Source organism: Urocitellus parryii, chromosome 1 (assembly GCF_045843805.1).
Source record: "Urocitellus parryii isolate mUroPar1 chromosome 1, mUroPar1.hap1, whole genome shotgun sequence".
Taxonomy (NCBI): Eukaryota; Metazoa; Chordata; class Mammalia; order Rodentia; family Sciuridae; genus Urocitellus; species Urocitellus parryii.
In genome coordinates, this window is record NC_135531.1 from 224715792 (window position 1) to 224736527 (window position 20736).

The following is a 20736-nucleotide window of genomic DNA, read 5'->3' on the forward strand; positions in this document are numbered from 1 at the left end:
ACAGTGTACTGTGTTGTGATGCAAGGATGTTTGGTAGGTTAGGTGTTTTGCATCCATTTTTGACTCATGATATTTTCAAATTATGATGGAGTTATTGGGACATAACCCTATTGTAGATTCAAGAATCATCTGGTAAATGAAATCCTGCACATCAATATATCATTTAATAAAAATTTTCTGTGAGTTGGCATATTGAATTCAAGTATAATTCTAGATATGAATTGTTCAACAAATGCAATTATGTCTATTTACACCCTCTCCAACAAACCACTCTAAGAAGCTTTTTTTGGCAGGGGGAGGGGCACTGGGGACTGAACTCAGGGGCACTCGACCACGAGCCACATCCCCAGCCCTATTTTGTATTTTTTTATTTAGAGACAGAGTCTCACTGAGTTGCTTAGCACCTTACTTTTGCTGAGGTTGGCTTTGAACTTGAGATCCTCCTGCCTCAGCCTCCCCAGGTGCTGGGATTACAGGCATGTGCCACAACATGGGGCAACTCTAAGAAGTTTCAAAATACAAATATATCCCTTCAGAAAACCCATTTTAACACTAATATATACTCTGACCCCTTCTCAGCCCTGCCTCCATAAGAAGTAGCAAACACATAGTGGTTTGAACCAAGTAATATTCATTTTTTAATCTGTTGTTAAAGTCTTTCGAATCATGCTGATAATGGATTTTTTAAAAGTATTAAAAATGAAACAAGATGGAATTTTTTTCCTTTTAGTTACATAGCAACATGTTTTTTAAAAAAATTCAGGTGGGTCACAGGAGAAAATCTGCTTCATACTCTAGGCACCAAGACATCTCTAGACACATTCATTACCACTCAATTCTTGTGTGTTCTTTAAAAAAAAAAAAATAGTCACACATGTATATCTTTCTTCTTTTTTACGCAAAAAAGAATCATTCTATATAAATTATTCTACATGTTATTTTTTCAATTATCAGTATTGGAGATCATTTGCCATCAGCATATGAAGAACTACCAGGCTAATTTTAATGGCTTCATTGTACTATATTATATAGCTGCACCTTAATTTACTTATTCAGATATTGGATTTGAAAAATGGATACACATCCCCTATCTTGCCAGTGATTCTTTAATTATAACAAGACATAAATTTCAGGACACTAAAAGAGATTAGTCAAAGGGTTTCATAATATCAGTTAGTACCTATTAGGTAGATGGAAATTCCAAACAACATATATAGATATATCCTTCACCCCTTTCAGTTCCCTGCCTAAAATCAGGAGTTTTAAGTCCCTGGAGTCCAGAGCTGACATAGTTCCTGGATGACGAGGTGAAAATAATGACTGAGGGGTTACCCATAGGCTTAGAGAACCAAGACTGCATAGAAAGACCTAGTGTACTCTCCAAATTAAAGGAAGGAGTATTTAGATCTTTTTAAAAATAAGTAGTTTCAAGAGTGAAATAAAAAAAAAGCTCTCTCCCCTAAGAATGCCCTCTTTCATCTCTCTCTGTTCAACACAGCACCAAAAGTTCTCAGCAAGAGAAAGAAAAGGAAACCAAATTAGAAAGAAGTAAAGCTATCTAACTCTATTCACAAGTGACATGATCTTATATGTAGAAAATCCTAAAGAATCCACAAAAAGTTGTTAGAACCCAAGCAAGATAGTGTGCACCTGTAATTCCAACTGCTTGGGAGATGGAGGCAGGAGGGTCTCAAGTTCGAAGCCAGCTCTGGCAACTTTAGGAGAACTTGTTTCAAAATAAAATAAAAAGGGCTAGGAATGTACCTAGTAGTAAAGTGCACCTGGGTTCATCTCCAGTACTACAAAACAAAAACAAAACAAATAAAATACTGTTAAAACAAATAAGTGAATCTAGAAAAGCTGCAGGATATAAGATTAACACAACAAAACTTAGTTGATCTGCTTAGCAGTGAATAATCTAAAAAGGAAATTAAGAAAACCATTCCATTTATAACAGCATCAAAAAAGAATAAAATACTTAGGAATAATTTTAATCAAGGAAGGCAAGAATTTTACACTGAAGTTTTTAAAATACTGCTGAAAAAAATTAAATACGACCTAAATAAAAGGAAGAACAGTTCATATCCATAGATTGAAAGACTTAGTATTGCTAAAATACTACCCCCCAAAGTGATCTAGAGACTCAATATAGTCTCTACTAAAATCTTAGTGGCCTTTTTGGGGGCAGAAAAAGAAAAACATCCTAAAATTTAGGTGGAATCTCAAGAGACCCCCCAAATAGGCAAAACAATCTTGAAAAACAATAAAGTTGAAAGGCTCACATTTCCTGACTTAAAAATTTGCTGCAAACCACAGTAATCAAAACACTTCCAAGACTCCAAAAAGTTCTCCCTTGTTCATTGTCAGTCAGTCCTCCCCACCACAACCCCAGGCAATCATTGGTTGGCTTTTTGTCACTATAGCTCTACCTTTTCTAGGATTTCATATTAATGCAATCATATAGTGTGTATTATGTAGAAGTCAGGCATATGATCTTCGCCTGACTTCTTTCACTTAGCATATTTTCAGAATTCTTTCATATCATTGTATATATGAGTAGCACATTTCTCTCTGTTGCCAGTACTATACTATTGTATATGTGCATCATGATTTTATCCATTCATTAGTTGATGGACATTCGAATTGTTTCCAGGATTTTTTGTTTTGTTTTATTTTGTTGTAACAGTTTCATTCTACTGCATTGAGGTCTAGATTTCTTTTCATTTATCACATTTGCAAATTAATTGGAATTCTTGAATCTGTGGATTAGTGATTTTCACCAGTTATGTAAAACTATCTTTTCAGATATTACCTCTGTTCTACCCTCTCCCTATTCTTCTAGAACTTCATTACTGCTTATTACACTTCCTCCTATCCTCCATGTCTTCATATCTTTCTTACATTATATCTTTTTGTCTTTCTGTATGGTATTCTTGATAATTGCTTTAATATGCTTTTTAATACAAAATGTTTTTCTTCCAGATCTGCCCCTTTTATTTCTAGGACCCTGGGTAAGAGTACAAATGGAAGGCCACATACTGTATAGACATATTTAAAAGTTAAAAATCAAGGTAAGAAAGCATAAGATAAAACAATCTTACATCTTTCTACCTTGACCAAGTCCAGGTTTAAATTTTAAATTTTGGGGTATCTATAGCTCTATAATACTAGATACTCTATTGTGCAGTGGTACAGGGAGGCTGATTTCTAACTGCCAACTCCAAACCCCTCTTTTTCTACCCTCAATTCTATACTACACTGCAAGGGACATAAAGTGAACACTGTTATCTGGGCACAGCGGTGAACACCTGTAATCCCAGGTATTTGGGAGGCTGGGGTAGGAGGATTGCAAACTCTTGTAACTGCCTGAGGGCAAGAGCAGACTCCAAAGTGTAGCATCTAAGAATGGACCCTTCTTGCCTTGATCAAAGGGTTACATTGGTATCTTTAGCTATGTTAAACATATTTGTTGAGTTTTTTAATTTGTTGAGTTTTTAACTTGAGTTATTATGTTATTAATAACTAGAAATTCTAGTTGGTATTTTTTCAAAACAGCTCTATTGATATTTTAGTTCCTCCTTTTATTTTTTAACATTGATCATACTTGTTTTATATTATGTATCTGTTCATTCCAAAACTTAAGTCTTCAGGAATTTGACTGTTATTTGTTGTTTGGGTTGGCTCTTGGATCTTGTTTTGGATGCCTTATTTCCTCATGTGTGTTTTTTTTTAGTTCATTTTTTTAAATTTATAAATGTTGATTCCTTCAAAGCCTGAAATAAAGATTGATTGTTCCAAAACTGATTCTTCCAAAACACATGTTTGTTTCTCCCAAGCACTGGAGGGCATGACAAGTTTACAACAACTTTAAGCCAAATTTTTTAGACTGTGTTTTTAATGTACTCTCCAGGTACTGAAATTTCAAGCTGCAAATCATGTGAAGCTCCAATTGTGATTGCCTAATTCAAATCCAACTCCAACTCTGCCAAGATTGTTGGGCAATTTTCCAAGAGGGGGATGGAGGTGCTGGTTGATTTCTTACATTAAGGATATATTAGGTTTCCTTTTAAAATCCAGTTTTGGATAGGCCTTTGGCTTTGTCTCTCATTCTCTAACCCTAATCAAGTTCACCAGTTTAGGCAAATGCCATCTGGGTTTCCGCTCCCACGTGTGTGTGTGTGTGTGTGTGTGTGTGTGTGTGTGTGTGTGTGGTGCTGGGGATTGAGCCCAGGGCCTCTCACTCTGGGCAAGTGCTCTGCAAATCTACATCCCAAATTCTTTCTGCCTTCTTTTGTCCTAAATATTCCTTACTTTCTTGCCAGCTCATTGAAGTAAGAAGGAAGGTTTTATTGAGCATTTTACTGGTTTTCAGTTATCTGCTTTGTGTGTGTGTGGGTGGGGAGTACCAGGGATTGAACTCAGGCACTTGACCACCAACTCACACCCCCAGTCCTGTTTTGGATTTAAAAAAAAATTTTTTTTTGTAGCTGTGAAGGACAGCATGCCTTTATTTTATTTGTATGTGGTGTTGAGGAACGAACCCAGTGCCCATCTACTTGTCTCAGTTTCCACTAAGAATGCATTGGTTTATGCCCTTATGATTTCAGACTATCCAAAAGTCTTCTAACTGCATTCCATGCCCAGTCTTTACCCTTCCTCTTCTCTTCAACTCTATCTCCTCAAGCAAGTTGTATTAGTAAGGGTCTTAGCAAGAAACAGAATTCACCTGAGCTAGTTCAAATGAAAATACTTTGGTGAAAGAACCAGTTACAGAGGGGTGAGCACTAGTAAGAGAGCAAACAGGAGATGAGGCACTCAGAAACTAGTTAGAGTGTTTTGTGACTTTTTTAATATTTATTTTTTAGTTGTAGTTGGACACAATACCTTTATTTTATTTATGTATTTTTACATGGTGCTGAGGATCAAACCCAGGGCCTTGCACGTGCTAGGTGAGGGCTCTACCGATGAGCCACAACCCCAGCCTGTGACTTTTTTTAGTTCTTTTCTCCTCTTTCTTTCTTTCTTTCTTTCTTTCTTTCTTTCTTTCTTTCTTTCTTTCTCTCTCTCTCTCTCTCTCTTTCTTTCTTTTTTTCTTTTTCTTCTTCTTCTTTTTTTTTGTTTAAAGAGACAAAAGGAGAAAATAATTACTGGACACCAGGGAAAACTAGATGGAAGAAGTCACACCTGATACAGGCATGAGGCGATGAATTCATTACTGGAAATGTGACATTAAAGGAGGAAGTGTCCCAACTTCACTTTCTACCTGCCTTCTGATATACTCTTCTAGGTCTGTCTCAATTCAAATCTAACCACAAGTTGGTCCTTAAAGAAGCCAAGGTCAACCTCCAGAATCATAGATGTTGGCAAAGAAGGGCAGACAAAGAATTTAGGGGACAAAGAGAAAATAACCTGTACATCAGTCTTTCTCTAGGCCACTTTGAAAAAGCTATCTAAAATACAAACTTTATCATACCATCTTTTTACTTAAAATTTGTCAGTGGATTCACATCTTTTGTACAGCTAAATCTAAACTGGGATATGTGACTTCACCCTTGATTATGACTTCATTCCCCAGTTCTTGTGTAGGCTACAGTTTTTTAAAATTATTTCCAGATTCTACCCTATTGTATTCTCTCATATGTCTGTATTTTGGGCACACTCTTTCTTCTTTAAGGTTTTGTTCTGCATCGTCTTTGATTAACTTCTACTCAACTTTTCAGAAGACATCTTGGAATCATCTTCTCCTAAAAAAGTTTTCCTTCCCACCGTGTTTCTATAACTTCTATACTTACGTTTATCAAAATACTTAGTTGACCTGAGATCTCTGCCTTTCTCCATTGAAAAGATAGATGTGTGTTTTATTTCTTATATACATGACACTTAGCACCATTACTGGCACATGGTGGGCAATTAATAACATTTTTGTCAAATGAATAAATGAAAACCAAATATTAAGAAAAAGCAAGATAATGTTTGTATATTTCTAAATCTTTTTGAAATTTTAAGTTATGAGGAAAAAATCTTCAAATTTGAAGTTTTCTTTTCCAAATTAATTTCTGAGACATTTATATTGTATATAGGCATAGAAAGAAAAGGAAAAGATGATAAGCCCACGGACTGAGAATCTGAATCCCAAAGATCAGTCCTAAACTTGAGTAATGTGCTCCTTATCAGTTTTTTATAACATAGGAAAGATATTGTTTTGATGTTAGCTCTAATTCTTGACAAATAATACTCTAAATAATTTAAATATATTAAAAAATATGTATCAACCCATAAATTTCTGGTAAATGATATATAAGTTATCTAACAATTATTTATATATTATATATTTATATATTAAAAAATCAAACGATTGTGGAAACCATTCTTGCTTGGTTAAGATTCCAATAGTACAAAATGTTTTCTTATCAAAAATTTTGTTCCCTACTGACCCTGGGAACAAAATACTAGATTTTTCCCCAGATGCCACGCGAAGCCTCGATAAAGCTTCCCCCTCCCCCCGCCCTAGAATTTTTACCTATGGATTGTATATCTATATCTATATATCTATCCTAAAAATGTTCTTCACCCTAAAATTCTGCCAATGTTGGGCCAAAAATCTCTCCCCCTCCCCCGGGTGCAGGTTCTCACACATGCTAGACAAAAGATCTCATATTGTAACACATACAGCATTGGGAGCATTGCCCAGCGGATATTGCTCATTAAAGAGAGGGGCTATAAGCATTTCACTGGGATTTTGAACCCTCCAAGAGGGAAAACGAAAAGTCTATGACACATACTACGGATCCCAGCATACCCTGCGGTGACCAGTGACCACAACTCCCGGGATGCATTGCTCGCCGCATGCAGGTTTCTCTGGTCGTTGGGACTTGTAGTTCTCCCAGATAGTGTCAACTTGATCGGGGAGGGCTGTGGTTGCGTGCTCAGCCTCAGGATAGTAAGGGTAACTTCCCAGCTTTTGGTGACAGCCTAACACTTCGGGGCCCTGGGCCGGTTGGATTCTTTGTTTCGTCTCTCGGCTTTAGCTTAACATAGGGTAAGTCACGGAGGGGCTACAATTACCCACTGCAGGGCCCCATCCTTTATTTCTGAGAGCGACCTCGTTCTGGCGGAGCCATTTGTCCCTTAGCTCTCGCCGTAGCAGCCGCCGCCCATCCCTCTTTGTGTGCACTGGGAAGCCGCCCGAGCTTGTGGTGGCCACAGTTGGCGTTGGGGCTTAGACTAGGGACGTTGCCGGGAAGTTGTAGAAGGGACGACTCTTCCCCATCCCGCCACCTGACAGGTGAGTTGATGGTTCTTTCCTCAAGGCCCGTGTGCCTGCTGTGTCCCAAGTCTGAACTCGCCAGGTGGCTTAGCAGTTTCTGCTGACAGCGCCGGCCCGGCTTCTGGGAGGAAAGGCCGGGGGAACGCGGGCCGTGACTCAAGCGGTCTGGGGAGAGGAGTCAGCTCTTTTCTCTTTTTGACCCTCCAGGGGCATCTCGGGGCGCTTTGAGCTTGTCTGGCGCCCCCTGGCCCTTCCCCGGACGCCCTAGTCTGGACCGCGCCCTCTTGGCCGTAAGCCCAGGAGGAAGGGAATTCCATTTCGCCTTGCTCCATTTTACGAATAAAGGTCGTTGCTGCTTGCTTGCATAGCGTTTCTATTCACCTTGTATATGTTGGAAAGTCGCTGAACGCAGAGGGTTGTAGCACAAAATTCTAGAGACACTCTTTTCCCTTAGAGTTTTAAGAAAATGAAACGTGTCCGTCATGGAGCAGAGGCTCTGGGCTCTCTGAGGATGGGAGGGCCGGTCCGCTGTGGCTCAGCCTGACAAACTCTCAGTGTTTGATCAAAAATGCACTTGCTTCAACATGCATATTTGTATTGGCATCTCGTTGACGCTGAGCAAAAATAATTAACAAAAAATTAGGCGTCGTGCCTGGCATACAGAGTTATGTATGGAATTTCTCTCCAGCTTATTAAGATGAAGCTTTTTATCGGTCCAGAAAAGGAGGAAGATCCACAGGTCTCTTGTGGGCCATTCGTTTTAGTTTGTTTGAATGAATCATGGTAAATATTACATGCGTATTTAAGGGTCTACTGTGTCAACTTTTCACCGTTTTTATATACTTGAAAATTCATCTCTCTTTTTGGTCTTTTGAAATTTCCTTGATGCATTTATTACTAGAGGGAATTGCGCCTCAACCAACTTAACCTTTATTCAGATTAATAACTGTTTTTTAAGAGATTCCTCCCAAATAGTTTTCCAGAGGTTATTCTTCCACTTTTCTTGATCTTAAAGCATTTAATATTTCAGTTATACAGAGACATTGACAGCTTGATCATTATGTTAAATCAGTAATATAAAGAAGGCAATAAGTTCCTGGTCTCTACCTTAGCTCAGCCCCTAGGTTACTTTTTTGCAGTTCAGAAAAATTCTAATCATGCTTCCTAAAACTGAAGGCCAAGTAGTGCACATGTAATTTTTTGAAGATATTTGTAACTCTATCTTACCTATTACTCATTTATCCAGTGTCGATTTAATGTTAAAGTCACTTGCTGGAAGCTGTGAAGATATCAAAAATGACTAAAACACAGTCTCTGATTTCAAATACCTTACACTCTAATATGGAGCATTTTAGGTGTGTTCACAGATAATTGTTCTAAAAGTGCCATATGATATGTAGAGAGATTTGATTTGATAATGCTGGTAGCTTGTGTTTTGTTTGTCTTTAATAGTACTACTTTTAGAATTTATAGGAATCTCCTGTTTTCCCTTCCATTGTTTCTAGGAACAAAAGCAAGACTTATAGTTTTCATCCATGTTATACAGCTTAAGATCCTCTCTACCTCTTAATGCCATCCCACAATGTCTGTTCTAAGTGCTAATTTTGACCTTTATCTCCAGTGACTTAATATATTGTCATCAAAAAACAAGACAATGTGTTAAATTTGGGAACATGAACATTAAGGCATTTACTATGTGCCAGCTATTGTGCTCAGCACAGGGTAGTATTTCTTACATACATGTGTTTATAATTTTTCTCAAATCTTAGTATAAAGTATGCTGCTTTTACCAAGGTAATGATTGTTGTAAATAATTATATGCTTCTTAAGGTCACAAACATGTCGGACAAAAGTGAATTAAAGGCTGAATTGGAACGTAAGAAACAGCGATTGGCCCAAATCAGAGAGGAAAAGAAGAGAAAAGAAGAAGAAAGGAAAAAAAAAGAAGTATGTTTGACTTAGGGGGGAAAAATAATCTCAGTGAAAGTAATTGGATTTTATTTCAAGTACTTTTACCTTTAATAATTTCAAAATAGTTAAAAATCTAGGAGTTGTGATGGCAAATATAGCACTACAAGTAAATCTTTCTTTAAAGTAATCTTACTTTAAAAAAAGCCAGATTTATGAAAATGGCAAAACTGATAAAATGTAGGTTTGGGGTTATTTTTACTGAATAAAAGTAATATAGATGGATACATTTGTAAGATTCAATTTATAGAAGTTCATCTTATATATGTGGTCTTTAAGGAAGGTATTTGTTACACAAAGTAAGGGGCATCTGCATTGTATTAGACATAGGGCATATATACCATAATTGTAATTTGAACTTTGAACTTATTTATCTGTATATTTTGCTGCTCTAATATGCCAGTAATTTTGTCAGAATTTATAATATTAATGACAAACTTATATGTGTGTGTGTATAGTAGATAGCTTACTTGATTATAAAATTTGTACTTGTCTCTTTTAAAAGAGTTAATTGTTGAAATATATTTACTGAGTAGTAGGTTTGATAGTGCCATAAAGGTAAACCAAATACTTTGGTCTTACAATTTTTGGTATCATCTATTTCATCATATATGCATATACATTGTCCTTGAACTGCAAATATTTTACTTATTCCTGTGTTTAAGCACACATTTATCCCTTTGGAAACTCTTTAGACATATTTATATACTTTCAAAACATGGATATGTTTTAAATGGCTAGTGTAAGATAGTTTGTGCTAAATATGCCTTTAGTATCTAGTTTGTTTTTTGTTTTTTTTTTTTTTAGAGAGAGAGAATTTTTTAATATTTATTTTTTTAGTTTTTGGCGGACACAACATCTTTGTTTGTATGTGGTGCTGAGGATCAAACCCAGGCCACATGCATGCCAGGTGAGCGTGCTACCGCTTGAGCCACATCCCCAGCCCCAAGTATCTAGTTTTTATATGTAATAGTCTAAGTAATAGCCAAGGCTTGTAGAAATTGCTTAAGGAAAAAAATCAGTTGGAAAATATCAAAGTTGTGGCATTGCTATGATTCTGTAAAGGTCTATAATTGAAGAATTTGCTAGTTTATGCTGAACCTTTCTATCAAACACTGTTATAAGAAGATTGGAGCTTTATATTAGATATATCATTAAAAATTAACTGATAGACCCAGGTGTGATAGTGCATGCCTTGAAATCTCTTGGGAGGGAGCAACTTGGGAGGCTCAAGCAGAAGGATCGAAAGTTCAAGGCCAACCTCACCAATTTAATGAAACTGTGTCTCAGAATTAAAAATTAAGAAGGACTAGGGATATATATAGCTCAGTAGTAGAGTACCCCAGATTCAGTCCCCAATACAAACAAACAAACAAACAAACAAATAAAAAATGTGCTAACTGGTAGAAGCATGATTAATATCGATAGAGCCATTCCAAATACTGTCTGTGGCTTTAAACTCTCTCCAATGCTGAACACAAATTCAACTTTTGTTTTCTAAGTTGGGCCATAAGCAGCCTCTAAGGGATTTCTACTACATGATATCTAAGTTAAAGTTTATATAAAACATTACAAGAGATAATAGTAATAAACAGTCTAGTAGATTATAAACAGGAAAGTTTTAGCATAGTCTATTTTGCTATCTTGATTGAATAATTTGATGACTTTAAGTTAAAATATTATAGAATATTATGATGAACAAAATTTACTCACTGTATGAGTAGTAGTTGCCTAGTTGACATCATTTGAGACATATATGTATGTATATGTTATGTAAATTTTACTTTGAAAGCTTGAATTGTACATATGATATTTTGTGTGATCTGAGAATGTTAAAGTTTATTCAATTTAACTAGATTTTACTAAAACCATAAATAACTGAAATTTAATGGGCAAAACTTTTCATAAAAAATGTTTTTATGTGCAAAAAGTAATACTTAATTTTATCTAAACCCAACATTGTGTTTATATTATTAAAATAAAACCTGAAATCTGGGCAGAGTGACATTTGCCTATAGTCCCAGCCCTTCACCGGGCTGAGGCAGAAGAGTTGTTTGAGCCCCAAAATTTAAGGCCAGTCTGGCAACTTACAAACTGGTCCTGTCTCTTAAATTAAAAAGGAAATAAAATAAGCCATGTAGTTTAAAAAATAAAAACTTTCTCTTAATAAATTTTTAATAAATGTTCTCTATGTAAAGTTGCATAAAAACGATGAAGATTTTATACAGAAAAGTTTGAAATAGTCATACTTTTTCAACAAATCAAATTGTTTATTCACTTACAATTTCTTTTAAAATTAGGAATTTTAAGTTAATTTATTAACATATGGGCTGGGGATGTGGCTCAAGCGGTAGCGCGCTCGTCTGGCGTGCATGCGGCCCGGGTTCGATCCTCAGCACCACATACAAACAACGATGTTGTGTCTGCCAATAACTAAAAAATAAATATTAAAATTCTCTCTCTCTCTCTCTCTCTCTCTCTCTCTCTCCCCCTCTATCACTCTCTCTTTAAAAAAATTTTTTTAAAAAATTTATTAACATATGCCAATTTCATCTAATTTTTTTTCAATGTTATGACATGGCTAAGCTTTTATTCTACTCTGGGGGGAGATTTCCATGATTCCTGTCCATGGTCACCGATTTTATATTCGAAGTTGACTGTACTTTTTGAACTTATCTATCAGGGAAGGTTTTGTAAAAATTCCTTGATTTCATATAAACATGGCTCAATTCAGTACATATTATTTGGAAAGTATTTACTAGAACTCCCAAGAATGACTGTCTCATAAAAATATACAGTGTTAGCACTTTATTTAAAAAATACGTTTTTTGCACATAGAAATATTTCCTACCATATTCAAACTTGAATTTAAAATTTTTTTTATTATTTCTTTTATACATCACAATAGAGGAGTGCATTACATTCATAATTTTTTTGCATTGCAGTTCTTAATACACCTTTATACCACAATTTATCAAACTTGAATTTTTAACTTAACATTTTTAGACTGATCAGAAAAAGGAAGCTGTTGCTCCTGTGCAAGAAGAATCAGATCTTGAAAAGAAAAGAAGAGAAGCTGAAGCATTGCTTCAAAGCATGGGGCTAACTACAGAACCCCCCATTGGTAAGAATAAGAATATATCCATTTATGAGAGATAAGCATATAGTCTGTTCAGCTGAGACATAGCAAGATAAGTGATTTAACTTGATATATTTTGCATATTTTTCTTATTTGTATCTCAATCATTAATCTTATTTATTTGGAATTGCCTTTTTTCAGATGTGCTAGTACATGGTTATTTTATTTCAAAAGACTTGCAAAATTAACTATATTTATTAACATATACCAAACTACCAATTGACTCTTCTTAATTAATGAGTAATTTATTTCAGCATATATTTTGTTGAACAAGTTTTGTGTGCCATACTATGACTATTTCACCGTAATTGTATTCTTTTCTATAGGTTAGGTAAATTGGGGAGATAAAATCAGTAGCTTATTTTGGCAGATTTGAATTGTTCTTTTTCTGGGTTATTCATTTTAATACCTATGCTAAACCAAGATGCTGAAATAGTAGAGATACTAAGGACAATCTAGATTACATATCCTAAAACATTTAATGCTTACTTAGAAGAGGCCTGTGCTGGGTGCTGTTATATAGTATGTAGTTTAGTTTAACATGGCCTTGGTCCTATGGGGACTGAAAATTTCAGGGTTAGTTTCTTCTAGTCCAGGGGACAAATGCCAGAGAGAGTAACTGTTGAATGCTTGTTGTGAGATTGCAACACAACTGTCCTTAAAGCTGATGTTTCTAAAAAGTTTCAGGATGGAAAAAGCCAATTGCTTTCATGGTCTGCTTTGTTATTACTTCTTTTTTATTTTAATATATTTTTAGTTGTAGATGGACACAATACCTTTATTTCTTTTCATGTGGTGCTAAGGATTGAATTCAGTGCTCACACATGCTAGACAAGCACTCTACCACTGAGCTACAACCCTAGCCCTTGTTATTATTTCTTTAAGCTCATTTTCCTTTTCCTTATTGGTAGAATTTGAAGACTGATTTTTTTCAGTGTTATGACATGTCTTAGCATATTGATATTGATTTTTATGTCTGTAAGAAGCTTATTTGCATATTGGTTGTTTTGTTTTGTTTTTTAGGTGGTAGTGTTGGGGTCCAAAACCAGGGACTCAAGTGTGCTATGCAAGCATTCTATCATGTACCCCTAGCTCAATATATTTCATTTTTAAAAGTAAATAAATTAGAACACTTTTTTTTTTTTCACCCAAATAACTGAACCACATTGCTTGTTATTTGTTAGATGTATAGTCCTTGAATGTTCTCTTTCTTTGTGTGCCATTAGCATTTATTTATTTATATTTGATACAGGGTCTCACAGTGTTACTCAGGCTGGCCTTGAACTTGCAATCTTCCTGCCCCAGCTTCCCAAGTCTCTGGGATTATAGGCAGGTTACAGCATCTAGCATACCCCACTGGCTTTTGTTTTCTTCTGTAAGGTTTTTTTAAAAATATATTTTTAGTTGTAATGAATATACTATCTTTATTTTATTTATTCATTTTTTTAATGTGGTGCTAAGAATCAAACCCAGTGCCTTACGCATGCTAGGCAAGTGTTCTATCACTGAGCTACAACCCCAGCCTGGGTTTTTTTTTTTTTTTTTTCCTTTTCTGTTCGGTTTTACTGAATTCACTTATTTGTGTTTTCAAGACTCACCTCTATACATTGATTTTTAAAAGATCATTGTTTAGGGATGTGTGTATGTTTTTTTTCATTGTTTTACCCCATCTCCAGTTCCCTTCTTCATATTGGTGCATCAATTACACACTTCTGCATTTTTAACATACTTTTACATACTTCCTTTTTTCTGTCCTTTGTGTATTCACATTTTTCAAGGGGTTTTGCATATCCACATGTAAAACATAGGTTTAATATACATACGAGCATTATGCTATATGTCTCATTCTATTTATTCCATGTTGCTACATACATATCTAGTTAGTAATTTCTGACTGATATAGAGTATTCCATTGTGTACCATATTTTTGTTAACCGGTTCCCCCAGAACTATACACTTAGATTGCTTCTCTCTTTTTTGCTACCATAATCCACACTGCAAAGAATATATTCTTTTCCCTTGAGGACTAGAAGAGTTTCTTTGGGGTATATGGCCAAGAATTGATTTGCCATGTTATTGTATATAGGCTTATTTAGGTTCTGTGTATCAATCTTAAGAATAGCTACAGAAGTTTATCTGCTTTCTAATTTTTGCCAACTTGATGGATATAAAGGGATATTACCAAAATGTCTTAATATTTGTTTATTTGATTACAATGAAGTTGACCATCTTCATATATCAGTCATTCAGATTTTCCTTTCTGCAATTACATATTTGTATCCTTTGGTTAGCTTATTGTTTAGGTTTTCTTTATCTTCTTCTTTTTTTTTTTTTTTGGTGAGTATGTGGTATTGAGAATTGTATCCAGGGCCTCAAGCATACTAGGCAGGTGCTCAACCACCGAACTACTTTCCCAGCTTTGAGGTTCTTCATCTTATGATTTGTAGAGTCCTTGTATATTTTAAGGATATCACACCAGCATATTTGTCAATTATTGAACTATTAATGACACTAAAATTGAATATTCATAGGATTGTGATAACCAGGTCTTTCCATCATGGTTACTCCTTTTGACTAATAGGTAATATCTGGAGGTGATTCTTTGTCACAATGTGGATATTAATTTTACCATTAGTTTTTTTTAATCTTGCACTATAAATACTTGATCTTATCTAAGTTATTTAAGAGTTGCAAAATTGTTTTGTAATTCTACCATTCCCTCTGCACATACTAACTTAAGTTCTTCTGGAAAGGGAAGAAGATTTTCCTCAACAACTAGACCTGTTTGGTTACCCTAAGAACACTGCCAATAGAAAAATAGGCAAGTTGTTTCAGTTTAATTATACTATTCTTTCATTACTTGCCCTTATAAGTCACAAAGCACCACTTCATCTTTACATTGGAAGAGAATCACTAAGTCCAGCCCACATTCTTGAAAGAATTTGTGGGCATTCTTAAAACCACCAAAATATTTACAACAAATTCATAGGTTTCTTCATATTTTGAGATGATCACATTTTTTTTTCCTTTTAGTGTATTAGTGTGGTTAACATTGATAGTTTTTTCTTAATGTAAAAGCATTATAGTCTGGAAAAAAACCAACATTGTTATGAGATATATTTCTTGTGTATGTTGCATTTTTGTTTGATACTATTTAGGAATTCTTCATCAATATTCAAGAGAAGCAGTCTTCTTTAATTTTTTTCCCTTTAATGTATTTTGCCTGGATCATTAAATGAGTTATATAGTTTTTCTTTCTTCTTTTCTCTGGAACTGTGGTATAATTTTGAAATTATTTACTGAATATTTGTTAGGAATTTCCCATAAGATTATTTGTGTTCTTTTATCAGTTTTGACATTCATTTCTCATAGGAAATAATTCAGTATTCAGTTTTATTGACATACAGGTATGCATGATTTCTTCATAATTTTGAACAGGTACCGAATATTGAACTCAGGAGCACTCGGCCACTGAGCCACATCCCTAGCCCTGTTTTGTATTTATTTAGAGACAGGGTTTCATTGAGTTGCTTAGCACTTCCCTGTTACTGAGGCTTGCTTTGAACTCAAAATTTTCCTGTCTCAGCCTCTCGAGCTTCTGGGATTACAGGCATGTGCCACCACACCCAGATCTTCATAATTTTTTATTCTTATTATACCTAGAATTATTTTTTTCTTTTCTTTTAAGAGTTTGCTAACCTTCTTTTCTTCTTTTCTTTTCCTGTGCTCAAATCCAGAGCCTCCCACATGCTAGGCAAATACTTACTGCTAAGCTACATCCCCAACCCCTGCTCTTTATATTTTCTTGCAAAAGGTTTGTCTTTTTACCTTTTGTCAAATAACTGGCACTTTCATTTTTCTTTTTCTTTTTTTTTTTTTTGTGGTGCTGGGGATTGAACCCAGGGCCTTGTGCATGTGAGGCAAGCACTTACCAACTAAGCTATATCCCCAGCCTACACTTTCATTTTTCTTCCAAAATTTTCTTACCACCTCTTGTTCCCAACCTCTTCTATTCATGTACCAAATATTCTAAGTGATCTGTGAGGGTATAACTCAGATCACATTTTTACAATCCAGTCAGAAGACAAACAAAATTTTAAAAATTGATATAGACCACATTTGATAGAATTTGGAGGTAGTGGTATTTAAGTTACATGTTAAATCTCCATTTTTTGCTGAAAGACAGATGAACCTTAAGTATAATTGGCTTTTTGCATAATTTTTTTTTTGTTCTGTGTTTTTTTTAATCCTTACGGTAAAACTCACATTTCTTATCCTGATAGTAAATATGCTATTCAAACCCAGGAAGAAACTGTAAAAATAGTTAAGCTTATTTATTTTTAAAAAAATATTTATTTATTTACTTTAGTTTTAGGTAGACACAGCATCTTCATTTTATTTTTATGTGATGCTGAGGATTGAACCCAGTGCCTTACACATGCTAGGCGAGTGCTCTACCTCTGAGCCGCAACCACAGCCCTAAGCTTTTTTAAAAATGTTGAAATCTCATAGAATATCCTAAAAATGTATGTCTTTGGATTGATAAGTGAATGTTATTTGTGAAGTATGATTTTTTTGGTGCCCGTATCTATAGGATTTCAACATATACTAATGGTAAAGGAGAACCTTTCAGGCAGAAGAAATGTGAGGAAAAACATGAAAATTGAAAAGATTAAAGTGTACTGAGAAATACCAATTTATTCACTTTGCCTGGCTGGCAGAGTAAGGGAAATAAGGGAAGTGAAGGGTGAAGTTGACTTGGAAGGAACTGTTGGGAGGTCACACAGAAATTTTCCAGCTAGGAAAGGGATGTGATCAGATTTCATTTTATCAATCATAAAGTTTTTTAGGTGGATATGGTGGTACCTGTAATCCCATTATAGGCTAAGGCAGGAGGAAATGAAGTTTGAGGCCAGCCTCAGCAGCTTAGAAAAAACTTGTCTAAAAATAAAAAAGGGCTGAGGATGTGGTGCAGTACAGGGTTCAATCTCTAGTACTCTCTCCCCCATAAAATCAGTCCTAAGAGTATACACACACATCCATTCATTCTCCCCCCCCCCCCCTCTCTCTCTTTCCCCACTCTCTTCCTCTCTCTCTTTCCCCTCTTCCCCCGCCCCTTGGGCTGGGATAGAATCATTTTACATGACCATTATCTGATTATATAACTAATATGGGATAAATATATAATATAAATTCAGGTGACTTGAAATATCTCAATATATTTGACTTTCTTTTGACTCATTGAAAACAATTTGAAACATTGCTTTCTGAAACTCAGTCCTATAATATTTATTTAGTTCTACTTTAAAGAACAATACAGTTAAATCTTGCTCTTTTGGAACTTATGATGTTCCTGTAGGGGAGATATATTATTATGATGATATGATAGCATGAGACTATGAGAGGTGACAATAGACAAAGTGTTCAGGAAGAGCTATATAAGAAATAGACTTATAAAGTGAGAGGTAGGATCCAGCCATGCTAAGGTTGAGAAGAGGATCATTCCATATAGAGGAAGTAGTGAGCACAGAGTTCCCAAGTAGTAGACCCTGGTTTATTTAAGCTGGTATGGTTCTACTATTACCTAGAGAAGAGAGAAGAGCAGAAGTGGAGGCAGAGGTCAGGTTGTATAGGGCCTTAGCTGTGATGAAGTGAATTTTCATATTAAAGAGTTTTAAGCAAAATGCCCTTGATGGGTTATGAAACCAAGTTATTGCAGAGATTAAAGGCTGGCTTGTTTTATTATAACTAACCAGTCTTCAGTTATCAGTTTTATAGCCTCTCTCAGGAACTGATTTTTGAGAGTTAACTCTAAGAAAAATTATTTAATTATTTAATGAATATTTAATTATTGGATGATTTAATATTATTATCAAATATAATTTTTAAAATATTCTTTAATGGACCATTTTTAGCCAATAACAATGATTTTGTCTTAATCAAGCAGACCTTTAAAAAAAGTGGTTTTAGCTGAGGTAAATATTACTGTATTAATACTGTATTTTTATACATGTAGCATGTGTGTGTTTAAACTAAACTTGAAAAGGATGCACTTAGAACTCATTCCCTTGATATTTTTCTTTATGCCAAGTTTTTTGGTTTTTGAATGTATGAGAGAAGAAGGGAGAATGAAAGAAGAAAAATATTGCCAAGTCTCAAATAATTAGTTGATTATTGTTGCTAAATTAACCCAGGAAGAAGCATTGTAATAAATTAGTTTTTTTAAAAATGTGGTTTATGTGAGATTCACAAAAAGTATTTCTACTGAAAGATTTTAAAGTTTTAAACTTTTTCTATATTTGGAGAATAGGGAAATACAGTTTTATCTCCCGTCATTTTTTTAAAAATACTTTTTTTTTTAGTTGTAGTTAGACACAATACCTTTATTTATTTTTATGTGGTGCTGAGGATCGAACCCAGGGCCTCCCATGTGCTAGGCAAGCGCTCTACCGCTGAGCTATAACCCCAGCCCTCTCCTGTCATTTTATAAGTAGATTATTAATACAATTTTTTACAGATTACATTTTTTTACAGATTACAGTATTTGGAGCAGAAGTTTTTTTTTTTTTTTTTAAGATATGAGAGAGTAGTAACTTCTTGATTAAATATCAGCTCATCTATTATACTATTTGATAGGTTTCAGTTGTCAGTAATTAAAGAGATTCAGTTCTGATGAGGATAGAACAGTTAAAGGGAGCAGTAAATAGTATGCTTTGAAAATACTGTTGAAAAAGTAGTGAAAGATTATTGCTTTCTTTTAGCTCATGATAGTTATTTGAAATTTTAAATAATGTAAAGATTATATTTTACCAAAGTAGTATAAGCTGATTAACATTGAATTAAGAGTCTTTTCAAATAGCTAGGTAAATGGACATAGGGCCTGCTGTTCCTTCTTAGATAATGTTAACACTGCATTTAGGATTTTAGCATTTAGGGTTCCTAGTCAGATCTCTAGACATCTTTTCCTTTGAGTTGCTGACTTCTAAACTATTTTCCACCTCTTATTAAGCACATTTACCATCATATTGGAATCTATTAAGGGCTAAAGGCCTTATGAAAATTTTACTGTCTTCAGAAAATTTAAGCTAAATGCATTTCGTAATCCTTAAAACATATGCCTAAACCTCCAATGCTAATGTCCAATGTATATTTATATAGATAAAGGCTAGACTGTGGTTATCAAGCTTTTTTTTTTCTCCAATAATGCACAGTTTAAAAAATACATATTTTGGGCTGGGGATGTGGCTCAAGTGGTAACGCACTCGCCTGGCATGCTCGGGGCGCTGGGTTCGATCCTCAGCACCACATATAAATAAAATAGAGATGTTTTCTCTCTCTCTCTCTCTTCTCTCTCTCTCTCTCTCTCTCTCTCTCTCTCTCTCTCTCTCTAAAAATAAAAAATTTTAAATACATATTTTTTGTCATAACCCAGGATAAATAAATACTTGGTTCTCTTTTCATTGTAGAAATACTCCTTGAGTACTTATTAAATGTTTCAAATTACAGAAATAGAAAAGCACTGATAGAATACTCAAGAGGGTTTATTAAAAACATTGTTTTTCTAAAATTGATTTTTTTTAATTAAAAAGAATATTTTTTTAAAAAAAGGTATTAGTAATAAAACCTCACAACTTTTATTTGCTGCTAGATTCTGATATATTTAATCATTTGACTGATTATTGAGAGCAGAATCTTTCATTTTTTTTCCTGGTGCCAGTACTGGCTAGACACTTAAATATTTGTTAGATTGTTATTAGGTCACTTGTCTTTCCACCTGGTAAGGCCAGATAAAAGCCATCCTTCTTTAAGACAATAACAACAATCAAGTCTTGTTAAATTTTAGGAAAATACATGATGGAAATTGAAACTTAAATATTTTGTAAAATGTGAGGTTTAACTTTCTTTCACAAAATTTAAGTATTCATTCTCTAGAAGCTAATTTTAGGTACAGCTTTTAAGATATTTTGTATCAAATATGGAGTTCTTTTATATGAATGATGTTTAAAAAAATAACTTATCTGTTTGTGTTTATAACTACTATTTAACCATTTTTGTAAAGTAACGAAAACAGATATTGTCAGTTACTCTGTATCCTTAGACTGTATCAAGAGAGTAGAATACATTTATTGCTATAATTTAGTATCTGAATTTTCTTTTATAAGAAAGAAACAAAGTAAGTTTGCTATGTCAAAAAAGCATGGCTTCATTTTTTTCCCCCTTTCCTTTCCTTGAAACTTTTAAATATTGTTAATTAGAATTTTAGAATACTTTCCACACTGCCAGGTCATTTTTTTCAAGCGTAGCTTCATTTTTACAAATTGTTACGTGAAAAGGAATATTGGTTACTTATGGTATTTTTAAA

General features: G+C 34.5%; 1 protein-coding gene across 1 annotated transcript in view; it reads left to right on the forward strand.

The window, feature by feature from the left end:
• The first annotated feature begins 6903 nt into the window (after positions 1–6903).
• Positions 6904–20736, forward strand: part of Dync1i2 (dynein cytoplasmic 1 intermediate chain 2) — a 55299-nt gene continuing 41466 nt past the window's right edge. The window contains exons 1-3 of the mRNA XM_026389514.2: positions 6904–7285; positions 9098–9214; positions 12242–12359. Coding sequence (XP_026245299.1) covers positions 9107–9214; positions 12242–12359 — 226 coding nt within the window. The 5' untranslated portion in view covers positions 6904–7285; positions 9098–9106. The remainder of the gene's footprint in view (positions 7286–9097; positions 9215–12241; positions 12360–20736) is intronic.